We start from the raw sequence: 12010 nt of genomic DNA on the forward strand, positions 1-12010 counted from the left end.
TACATACCAGTGTCTACCTACAACCACTGCTTAGCTGGGGCATAACCTCCAGGGTAAACTACATTATTGTACAGTGAGTAACCACAGGTTTTCACATGCCTCTACTGTCCTCTGATGTTTGTATTATTTGATGCAATAGGTTCCTGTAGAAGCAAACAATTTACAAAAATACAGGATACTTAGATCTGTGTCATGACAAAACACAGCAATCGCTGAGCTCAGGGAGACCAGCGACAAAAAAATCAGATGGAGTACTCACTGAAGAATATGAAAAAGAAGGGTCCGTGGAGTCTCAGCTACGAGTCTCAAAACACGGGAATAGCCAGATATCCCTCCAGGGGAGGGAAGCCTATTGCCAAGAGGCATGTTTTGCATTTAAAGCGACTCTGTACCCACAATCTGACCCCTCCCCAAACCGCTTGTACCTTCAGATAGCTGCTTTTAATCCAAGATCTGTCCTGCGGTCCGTTCGGCAGGTAATGCAGTTATTGTCCTAATATCTGTGCCTTAACTTTGCACCACCCCCTCCGTCCCTCCTCCCCACCCTCTTCATCATTAGGAATGCCACTGGAACATTTACTTCTGTTTGAACATTGCACAGGTGTCTTAATGATCCAGCCCATGTGCTGTGGTAACACAGGTGGTGAATAGGAGGCAATCTGCCTGGAGCCTTCCAAATGATGAGGAGGGCGGGGAGGAGGAACGGGAGGGGTGGTGCAAAGTTAGGGCACAGATACGCCCGTAGGGCACGGAGCTGCAATTTTAAAAGTAAATTTTAATGACAATAACTGCATCACCTGCCAAACGGACCGCAGGACAGATCTTGGATTAAAAGCAGCTATCCGAAGGTACAAGTGGTTTGGGGGTGGGGTGGGGGTCAGATTGTGGGTACAGAGTCACTTTAAGTCTATATGTTGTGACCAAACATTGATGTAATTTACCTACTCACCTCTGATTATTCAGTGACATGGCTAACGTTGCCAGGCAACCGACTGAGACGCTATTTGGTATTGACTTTCGGAGATACAAATTGGCATATGTGATTATCACAGAATAGGGTTCCAGTTTGTTGGTGTTTCTTAAAGGAGAAGTCCGGTGAAAATTTTTATTAAAGTATTGTATTGCCCCCCAAAAATTATACAAATCCCCAATATGCACTTATTATGGGAAATACTTATAAAGTGTTTTTTCCCCGGCACTTACTACTGCATCAAGGCTTCACTTCCTGAATAAAATGGTGATGTCACGACCCGACTCCCAGAGCTGTGCGGGCTGTGGCTGCTGGAGAGGATGATGGCAGAGGGATGCTCAGTATCCCTCCAGTGCCCTGTGTCCCTCAGGTGCAGGGAAAAAACACTTTATGTGCATTTCCAGTAATATGTGTATATTGGTGATTTGTATAACATTTAGGGGGCAAGACAATACTTACATAAAAATTTTCCCCGGACTTAACGGACTTTAATGGATAATAAATAAAAGCTATGTTTTAAGCAGCTTCTCCCTGTACTTTTTCTTATTGATCATTTTCAGGGGTTTAGGTTAATTTAGATTGTGAGCCCTATTGGGGACAGGAAGCAATACTTGGCAAAACTATGTAAACTGCTGCGGATACAATACTTACATAAAAAATTTCCCCGGACTTAACAGACTTTAATGGATAATAAATAAAAGCTATGTTTTAAGCAGCTTCTCCCTGTACTTTTTCTTATTTATCATTTTCAGGGGTTTAGGTTAATTTAGATTGTGAGCCCTATTGGGGACAGGAAGCAATACTTGGCAAAACTATGTAAACTGCTGCGGAATCTGTGTACGCTATACAAATAAAAGCATTATTTACTACTTTTTGGCTAGCGTTAGACTGTCACTAATCAATTGGTAAAAAGACCTGATTAAAGCAAGACAACATACCTTCTTCATTATTTTCTACCATAACTGTATGGCACAGAGCTATTGCCCTAAAGAACTCATGCAACATAGGATCTTGACCACCACGTATTTCCTCACACAGCGACTTGTCATAGAATCGGAAAGATGTGTCTGCATACTTATTCCAAGCAAAACTAACTTCCTGTTAAAGAAAACAGTTTTTTGATGGTCATTAACAACAGATGTCCCAGTACAAAAATACAAGAAAAAAATTCCATAATAAACTAGAAAAATACATCACTACCACCATGATCAAATTATAAAGAATATTTAAAATATAAAAGTTTCAAATAAAGAAACCAGCTGACCTTGTTTTTTTTTCAGGTATTTGGAACTTGATCCACATTTTTATTTGTACATTACAAGAAACCCAGAAGTGAGAACAATTAAATGTGCACAATTAAATGTGTCATTACCAATAATAAATGTTTGATCAGAAGGGGAGGGGATATACTACATTTACATTTGCAATTGCAATTTACTTCATCATTTATTTATTTTTGCCCTTTTTCTAAATGAAAAAAAAAAGTTATAAATTTGGCCAGTAGGTGTCTCACTTACTGATAAACTGCAGTTAATGCTTCATGACTAATGCCATTTGGTCTTTAGTAACTACAAAAAAACTGATACATGTAACTGATCTTCTGGCCTAAGGTCATTAGAATCAATGGAGCGCCTCTAAGAGTGGAGGGTAAATTGTCACACTGGGGGGCGCTCTAGAAAAAAACTGGGCCAAGTACAGAAACCGTATTTTAAGTGTTTTAAAAAAATACCTTGCCACCAGGGTCTCCGTGTCGGCACCAATCAATTTAGGGTAAAAAAGTAGTAGCAATGGACCTGATGATACATTTGCTTTAATTTCAGTAGTTCTATGTAATTTTAGGCTATGTTCACACAATGTACAGACAACTGCCATTGTTTGGCCCTCAAAAACAACAGCCTTTGTATTGAGTGTCAAACAAGAACCGCTGTTGCATTGAAAATTGCATTGAAATCAATGCACAACAGCCAGAAATAATGGTCATGTCAATTACTTCAAGGGCGTAGCAAACAACGGCCATTGTGTGAACCACAGCCGTTGTTTGCATTGACTTCAATGCAACACATTTCACTACGAAAATAACGGCTGTTGTTTTAATTGAAAACAACGGCTGTTCTTGTCATAAGAAGAACATTGAAGGAACATTAGTCTAAAATTTAATACAATGTCTTGTAGTTCTACTAGTAGTCTGCAGTAAGGGTATGTGCACACTGTTGAATCACCTGCCGCGCATTCCACAGCTCGCCCCCCGCTCGCAAACGCTGGCGCATCTTCACTGGTCCCAAAGGCTTCATTCTATGTTTTGCCAGATTCCGCAGTTCGCCCGAAGAATGAGCAGGTTCATTCTTCGGGCGGACAGCTGAATCTGGCAAACCATATTATGAAGCCTATGGGACCAGCAGAGATACGCGCAAGCGAGTGCGAGGTGCGGAATCTGCGTCGGGTAATGTACTGGGATTCCGTGGTGTGCACATACCCTAAGGGTATTTGCACACTACGGAATGCCAGCAGATCACCTGCTGCGGATACCACAGCTTGGCCCCGCTGGCGTCCGCTGGCGGCTGTGTGCATGTCCTTTGGTCCCATAGGCTTCATTTTATGGTTTTCCAGATTCCGCCGTCCACCCGAACAATGAGCGGGTTTGTTCTTTGGGCGGATGGCGGAATCAATTTGATGAAAATCCTCCCTGGTATTAAAGGGTCCTGGTGCTGACATGAGGCATCAAGATTTGTTTAGGTGGAAGTCACACTGGGTCCTGAATTTATGAGGGCATCAGGAGCCAGTTAACCCTGTGATTCCTTGTGCCTAACTACATGATTCCATGTAGTTATACTGCTGATAGCTACAGAAACTGTGCAGCATACAGGAACAGATGTGCCACTGCTAGGTATCTGTGTGTTGTCCGACAGCTCTGAGGTATTTTCTAGCTTAGAAGATTCTAGAAAATTACTGTGTGTGGCCCCCTCCTCTCCTTCCACATGTGCTCTCTGTACTGCTCCATTTCCCTCTGTGACAGCAGCGGCTCCCTACTCTCCCCCTCTACTTTTGTGGTGTTTTGTGGTGTCCTGTGGCCATGTTGGTGGAGGACGACGCCCATGGAAATGTGATGACTCCGCCCTCAGTTGCACAAAGACGATGAGCGGAGAGCAACAAGTGATGGATGCTGCAACTAATGCAATCTCAGAAATCATAGGTGCCCTGGCCTGCTGGTCAGTGGAGGCTGCAAGCAAGCAGGCACATACTGCAGCCCTAGTCCCTGCTACTTTAGTCCCTGCTGCTGAGACCTCTGGCGACTTAGCCGATCCCCTGGGAGGAGGCCCAAGGGGGAGAATCCAGCTTCTTTGGGATCCTGGACCCTAATCAAGAAAGGGATGTAGGCTCCGTGATCGATGAAGAAGAGTACACGGCAGAGGACGCATTTGATGATGATGACTGTGTGGCTATCCCGGCGCAACAATCCAGACCTAAGACTCCGGCCCCAGCAGAGCCGCTGGGCCGCAACCCTTCTGAGGCGGGACCACCTCCACTACCTCCGCTGTTAACAGACCACGGCATTATATACAGGCCCCGTTTAAGCCCACTGCATCACAGGACTAGAATTAAACTTATCATCGGCGGAAAGCTATTGAGGAACAGATTGTTGTGGCTACTACCACTGATTCCAGAGTTCCACTGTTACCTGAAAGAGTTGTAAGGCGGAGACCTGCTGCTACAGCTACCACAGCTACTCCTGCTGCAGCAGGTCCCAAGTGCAGCCTCAGGTGACCTATAACGTGGCTGTGATCTCAACCCCAACACCAGTGACAACAACAGCTTCAGCATCCATGATGACAGAGAACTGCCTTTGCTGTGAGAGAATTGGGCCCAAGAGGCTTCTTTCAGCACAACCCAGGAAAAGATCAACAGGAGCATCTCTCACCTACCAATAGCACTCCCAGAAGCACTAAAAAAGAGTGTCCCTGACAGAGCAGAAAGGGCGCTTTGCTGTCCCTTAAACAGCTTGGCTGAGCTCTTTGTTGAGCCACGTTGGCTCCCAGTTACCTTTTGTGTGTCCCCCATTTTGCAACACCCCTGTTCAAGATCCTGCACCCCGCCTAGCCGTGATTCCATTTCCCTATTCCCTCTCTTTCTTGTGAATAACAAGCCTCATTGTATTACAAAGACTGACGCATTATAGCACCAGTCAGGGTGCCTATGGACAGATGCATCCAGTGTTCCAGCTTTTATTGAGGACAATTTAATTATTGGTCAAAACTAAGTTTTATTTTTTATTTTATATGTCTGCATTTTAAAACCCATGCTGTGTCTTAAACTTAACGTCCAGCCTTTTTCTCAAGGTGTTATGCCGTGGACTGCTTTTTCAAAGTGGGGGAGTATGTGGTGACCCACCATGGGTGTTGCTATTGGTTACACCCTTCGCAAAAGTCTGTACTTAAAAGTGTAAGTAGTAATGTAGTAGTACCAAAGTTTTACCACTAGATTTCGTTGTTACAACTATGTATGTCCAGATATTGCACAGCTGAAGGAACTAAAGGGTTATTGTTTTTGTATGTACCACGTGAATCTGTATACCAATAAGTTCTTTCTTCTTCTCACCTATCATCTTTCTCTTTACATCTTTCACACGCACTCCTTACCCACTCACAGCACAGTTTACACATGCTGTAGGAAGGAAGTCAAATGGGTAGAGGAAGTGTAGGAGTCTTTCGCTTTGGATTCTGTAGAGGAAGGATGCAGGACAGGACGCTCCCTACTGCAGTCAAGTTGGGCCCTGGCTCCTGCCAGGTCCCCAGTGCAGAGTAGTGTGTGGTCTAGACGTTGAGCAGAGCACATGTATATGTGAGACCTAGACACAGTTTTCCCTCAAGCAACACTATTGCACACTATGCAGTGTTAAGTCACTACTAAAGAGGACAAGTCAGTGATCATCCCAACCCACGCCGTGGACATTGTAAAACAGTGCAGGACAGTATCCACAAAGAAGTAAAGGAACTGATCTGGATAGAGCAAAGTTGCTAGAAGCCTAAGCACTCTATCTTGCAGTGTGGGTGTAATCAGAGAACTCTGACCACTCTGCTCATCCCAAGTAACAAGGTCTGGAGCTTGTGTCACCCTCTAGGATGGGTCACCCGACACTGGTGGGCAATAGGTGGTGCAAAGACCAAAGAGTCAAAACACAGGCACACGTTTTCTCTCTACTTTCAAGTATTATACTACTTATTCTGCCTCCAAAGTTCTGGTAGAGCACAGTACTACTTGGGTTGGGACTCTCTCGACATCCTCCTCTCTACACTTCTGAACTTTCCTACCTCTCAGCACGCAACCCAGCCAGTACAGCTGTATCACCCTCTTCACTCTTAGTACAGATCTGTTCCTTTTCTCAAGTCTAAAAGTAACTTATCAAGACGAAAGTATTCTGTATTTTCAAGTATCTTCACAGTAAACAAGATTATATTTATTTTAACGGGACTCTGTGGTTCTTCACCAAGCACCTACACAGCAATCACAGCTTCCTTCGGTTATCTCCCCTTTCTGTGGGTGGCAGTGCCAATAGTCCGGGTGGGTCACTACTCCACTTCGGCCAACAGAGATAGTTGCCCAAGGGACCCCCAAATAGCCCGACAGGTTACTGTCCACAGGGGAAAAGGTATAGCCAGCCCACTCAAAATAAAAGCAGGTGTGCCAGCATACCCGTGTGCCCAACCGACACTGGCGTCACAACAAATTAACACTGGGCTAGACCAACCACCACCGGAGTGGCGTCACACGTCACAATCTGGCAAGTGACCAGTCACTAGCGGGGCATCACCACACTTTCACCTGTCCTCCCCCTACCGCCGATCATCACTGTGTGGCCGCGGCACTCTCTGTCTCCCTTATCCCTGTCTGACAGCAGCGTTGCTGGATGTCAGAGGGAGCCAGAGCAGCACCAGAAGCCCAACTGGAAGGAGAGGAGGGGGCCACACTCAGTAATTGCCGGAGGGGGATGGGGGAATAAGAGCTTTGCTGAATGGATCATTTTAACCTTGCTGAAGCGGGGTTAACATGATTCATTCAGGGACCCTTTGTAAAAGACCAAAAGGCTCTCTGCAAGGGGCAATAAGCATGGAGCTGCAAATGAGATGGTGAAGTAGAGTGGTTAGAGTGTTGAGATCACACCTCTAAGGCAGTCATACTGACTCCATGCCAGCAGGGGTTGGACTCTCTTTAAGAAAAGGAATAGGAACATGAAATCTTTCATAACTTTGTCAAAATAAAATATAGAGCCACAGAACCAACATCAGAGCATTGGGCAGGATGACATTGCAGGAAGTCCAAATATGTCTACCTGTCCTCATCATTACATAAGGGGTATATCACCCTCTGAATGTCCAGGGCATATCATGTTTAATATGCCAGGAATCAGAACGGTGAGAAATGAATTATGAAGAACGGCTGGGGCCTGTACCATCGATATGGCACCTTTTTGATACTCCCAGGTGTGTTCCCTTGAGGGCTGAGGGGGTGGTTGAAGCTCTGCCCAGAGGGGCTGAGTCAGAGATGTCAGGTGAACCTAAGTTACCTAGGGAACATGTGAGTGTCACAAAGTTGGGGATCCAATCAAATTGGTTTGTGCACCACTTTCTAAGCCCAATCTCCTGGGAAGGAAGAACTATACAACGCATCCCTGTGCTAAGTATTAGACCTTTCTTGTTTTATCCTTTTTGTTTCATTGTTTGCAGTGCCTGTATGTCTTTTGTTAACCATCTTTTTGTAACCAAGTACTGTCCATTTTATGCACTAAACCTAAATTTTGATGGTTTGTCTTGTACCCTAAATGAACCTAGTTAGCTCCGTGAAGAGTGTATGTGCAGTGTGTAACCGTATATTGTATGACCAGGTATCAAACTCTACCGTGTGGGTGTGTCTGCTTGCTAGTGGAACACTTTTGGGGTTCCCTGTCTCCCCAGTAAAGTAATAGATAGGGTGGTGGCAAAGTTGTGTATGTATGTTGTGTTTGGGTGTCTGGCAGTGGTTGGTGGGTCACATGTATGACTACAGTCGGTGGGTCCCAACGTAGCAAAGGTTTGTGTGCGTGCTTCGTTAGTGTGTGTCTGGCAGTGGTCGGTGGATCAGAAGTATGACAGCGACTGGTGGGTCCAGACTCAGCGAAGTTTCGTGTTTGTGTTGGCCAGCAAGCAGGCAGTGTTCGTGGCAAAGTGGGTGTCTGGTGTCTGGGTGTGCGGCAGGCATCAGGTGGCAATTTACTCTAGAGTTATGGCCCGGGACTAGGGCGTAAAGCATGAATGCATGAGGTAAATCGACTTGTAGGGCTGGCGCAACCCAGAGGAACCTAGAGCTCCCAAACTCCTTGATCCCCTTGTCTTGTCTTCTCCCCCTTTGATCCTTGTTTAGGTCATTTCCTCTGATTTGGTTAGGTCTCCCCTCCTCCTAGTCACGGGATGGCCGGGCTTGGCCCGTGTATCCCTGACACTCTAAATATAAAGCTTTTATTTGTGATGTAAATGAAGACAATACCTGATGTTCTATTTCTTTATTGGAAGCTGTACCTACAAAAAAAAAACACATATAAAATACAACTATAGTACATAACTAGACAATAAGAAGCCACACAAATTTTATAAAAATAAATAAGAATATACCAAAAATTCTTTGCCCGATGCAGCATTTCTTAAAGGTCATAACATTCTGGGTTAATGTGCCAGTCTTGTCAGTAAAAATAAAATCTATTTGTCCCAAAAGATCACAGAGGCTATGGCCTTTTGCTTGTGCTGGTGAGTCCGACTCTGAGTGGTACATTTCCAAGTCTTGTTTAATGTAGTAGTTGTGAATTGAATAAATGAATTCCATTCTGTAAAATAATATCGGAAAACTTTAATTACAGCTGATGCTAGTGCTAATGGGTAAATCAATAGGACAACACAACAATACAGTGTAAAGCAATACATATATCAAACATTACACTTAATGAAAAGCAAATATGCTACTTACGAAATGTATAGGAAAAAGGGGACAAGTGTGCTTAGCATAGCAAGGTATCCCCAAAACATGTAAAAACCAATTACAGAAGGTAACATCTGAGGTTTGCTTGGTATGTAGGTATGTTTTTGGCTGTACAAATGTTCCCATATTCCAGCTCCAATTGCAAGGACAAGTGTAACACAAATTAGGGTAATTGTAATCTAAAAAAATCAAATCAGTCAGTCACTGATACGCTACAAAACAGCAAAACACAAATCACACTAATAATGTACAATTACTTACAAAGAGCACACATTTTCCAATTACAGTACCAACTTTACTGCTCTTTATAGTCGATTTACCAGAGTTTTTCATAATCTTTGTGTCAGATCCTAAAAAAAAATAAGATTTGCCTTAAAAGGTTTATATTGACAAGTACATGAAATGCAATAACCTTGCATACTGCACTCTTTTTATCTTTCACAAACAAGCCTCAATGGCCTTAAGTTATGCTAAGTTTACTCGTACGATTAACGATTTCGAAGTAACGATTTTTTTTATAACGATCAGCGTTTAGATGGAACGATATATTGTACAGAAAATTTGTTTTGCAATCGTTTTGCGATCACTTAAGCCTATCTCACACATAGGTAAAATCAGTGAACGGCTGTTTACACAGAACGATCGGTGAATTTTTTGCGAACGACGATTTAAGAACATTTTAAAAGAACAAAATGAACGATTTATCGATCGTTTACACGTACGATTATCGTTCAAATTCGATCGTTATCGCGAAAATTCGCCCGTGTAAACGTAGCATTAGGGTCCATTTACACAGAAAGATTATCTGACAGATTATCTTCCAAAGATTTTAAGCCAAAGCCAGAAACAGACTATAAACAGAGATCAGGTCATAAAGGAAAGCCTTAGATTTCTCCTCTTTTCAAATCCATTCCTGGCTTTGGCTACAAATCTTTGGCAGATAATCTGTCAGATAATGTTTCTGTGTAAATGGGCCCTTAACCTACTTCACTTTGCAAACCAGCCAAAAACTTTTATTAAATCTATCACCTCACATTTTTAACAGAAAAGAGAAAAAGGCAAAATAATGGCACATTAAAAAAAAAAGCATAAAAATGCATATTTTTTCAGCTCAAAAAACGAAGAATTTTTTTTTATTGAAGTCTTATACAGCGGAGGTTTTTTGGGCTCTGTTCAAATCTCTTTTTAGGTGAAAAAACTGCCTTTTTTTTATAATTACGGCCGCAATGTTTGTGAACATTATTTGTGATCGTCAGTTTAAAATAATGGCCATTATTTTAAAAACCAATGGCTGTTATTTTGCCTAAAAAAGACAATGTGGGAACATAGCCTTTTGCTGTAGTACTTACAACCACATAAAATGCATCAAAAATTCATGTGGTCTTAAGTTACACAGTACAGCTAACATTGTTTTAAATAAATACTACAATTATTAACAAAAAATTGACCTTAGGGAGCTTATAAACCACACATGAAACCACAACCCCACTTGTTCACCAATAACCCCACGTGTTTTTGTGCTGCGGTTGTCAAACCAAGGTCCAGTGTGGATCATATTAAATGACATACTATAAAGAACTGATGCTTTTTCTGCCCTTTATCCTTTTTTTTTATTCACCCCACACCAGTTACTGGATTCAAAGTGGCATCAGTTCTTTCCAGTATGTAATTCATTATGATCCACACCTGATTTCGGCTTTACAACGGCATCACAAAAGCTGAAAAAACCTAAAACATTGCTTGACTATTGGGGAAGAAATGTGGACCTGGTTTTTAGATCAACCTTGGCTTAGAAAACCTAAAACAGGAAACAAATAGTTCATACTAGTCAAACTTCCCTTTAGGTCTAAGGAAGTGGAGCAGTCAATGTCACTGTCTTTTAAAGTGTAGAGTTGATGACAGGTTTAATAGATCCTGTTAGCTTAGTGTTATCTATTGACCAGTGAAAACTGCAAAGGTGCATGTAGTTACCATGTTACATTTAGCTGTCCCAGTTATGATGGTTTCACATGAAATGTGATCATGTGACCAGGCAAGCAAATGAACATTTCTTTAAATCGGTGTTCCCTTTCTCCAGTCCTCAGGGACCACCGGACCTCCTTAGTAATTCACAGGTGTCTTTGTTGTTTAGGATCACCACAGGTGTTCTTTTTATGGGATATCTGTAAATCATGACCTGCTGGTGCTCTTTGGAGACTGGAGTTGGGGAAAACTGTGTTAGGGTGCTAACACACACAACTGATGCGCAGCAGATCTGCAGCAGATTTGATGGTGCAGATTTGATGCTGTGTTCAGTTATTTTCATCTGCTGCATATCCGCTGCGTATCTGCAGCAGAAAATTCACTGTTATACGGTTTGTGTGAAGCTACCCTTAAGAGGTTATCCACATATAGAAAAAGCACAGCTACTTTCTTGCAAAAAAAAGTGCCAAACTTGCCCCAGGCAGGGTCGTTTCTAGGACCGGGCGGGCCGGGCCACCGCACGGGCGCTGACAGCTAAGGGGGCGCCCACCGGCGCCCGACACTGCCCAGCTCCTGCCATGACCAAGTAATTGGTGCCCCCTCCGCCTCCCCTCCAGACCTCACTGATGTCCTCCAAGCTGCCGGCGCTCCCTCCCCCTCCCCTACAGACCTCACTGATGTCCTCCAAGCTGCCGGCGCTCCCTCCCCCTCCCCTACAGACCTCACTGATGTCCTCTAAGCTGCCGGCGCCCCCTCCCCCTCCGGACCTCACTGATGATCTCCTGTAAGCTGCCGGCGCCAGCCCCCTCTCCCCCTGCGCGGATCTCACTTGCCTCTCTCTCAGACAGATCCTCCAGCAGGCCAGTGATTACATCATCGGGCCTGCTAGAGGATCCATGCGGCAGCTGACATGCTGGAGAGGAGAGAAGAGAAGAGAGGAGAGGAAGACCGGGGCCAGGATTAGGTGAGTATATTGGTTTGTTTTTGTTTTGTTTTCTTGTGTTGAGGCAATGCAGGAGGACTCTTACTATGGGGGTAATGCAGGGTGTCCCCAATACTGTGCTTCTGTCCCCATAT

General features: G+C 43.7%; 1 protein-coding gene across 9 annotated transcripts in view; it reads right to left on the reverse strand.

The window, feature by feature from the left end:
* The window catches only part of LOC138785982 (phospholipid-transporting ATPase IK-like), a 344961-nt gene that overhangs the window by 182178 nt on the left and 150773 nt on the right, over positions 1-12010 (reverse strand). For all 9 annotated transcript variants that reach the window (XM_069962531.1, XM_069962533.1, XM_069962532.1 and 6 more), the window contains 5 exons: positions 9233-9321; positions 8960-9150; positions 8611-8819; positions 8486-8517; positions 1909-2068 (listed from right to left, as the gene is read on the reverse strand). In XM_069962531.1, the coding sequence (XP_069818632.1) occupies positions 1909-2068; positions 8486-8517; positions 8611-8819; positions 8960-9150; positions 9233-9321 (681 nt within the window). The remainder of the gene's footprint in view (positions 1-1908; positions 2069-8485; positions 8518-8610; positions 8820-8959; positions 9151-9232; positions 9322-12010) is intronic.

This window comes from Dendropsophus ebraccatus, chromosome 3 (assembly GCF_027789765.1).
Source record: "Dendropsophus ebraccatus isolate aDenEbr1 chromosome 3, aDenEbr1.pat, whole genome shotgun sequence".
In the NCBI taxonomy this organism is placed as follows: Eukaryota; Metazoa; Chordata; class Amphibia; order Anura; family Hylidae; genus Dendropsophus; species Dendropsophus ebraccatus.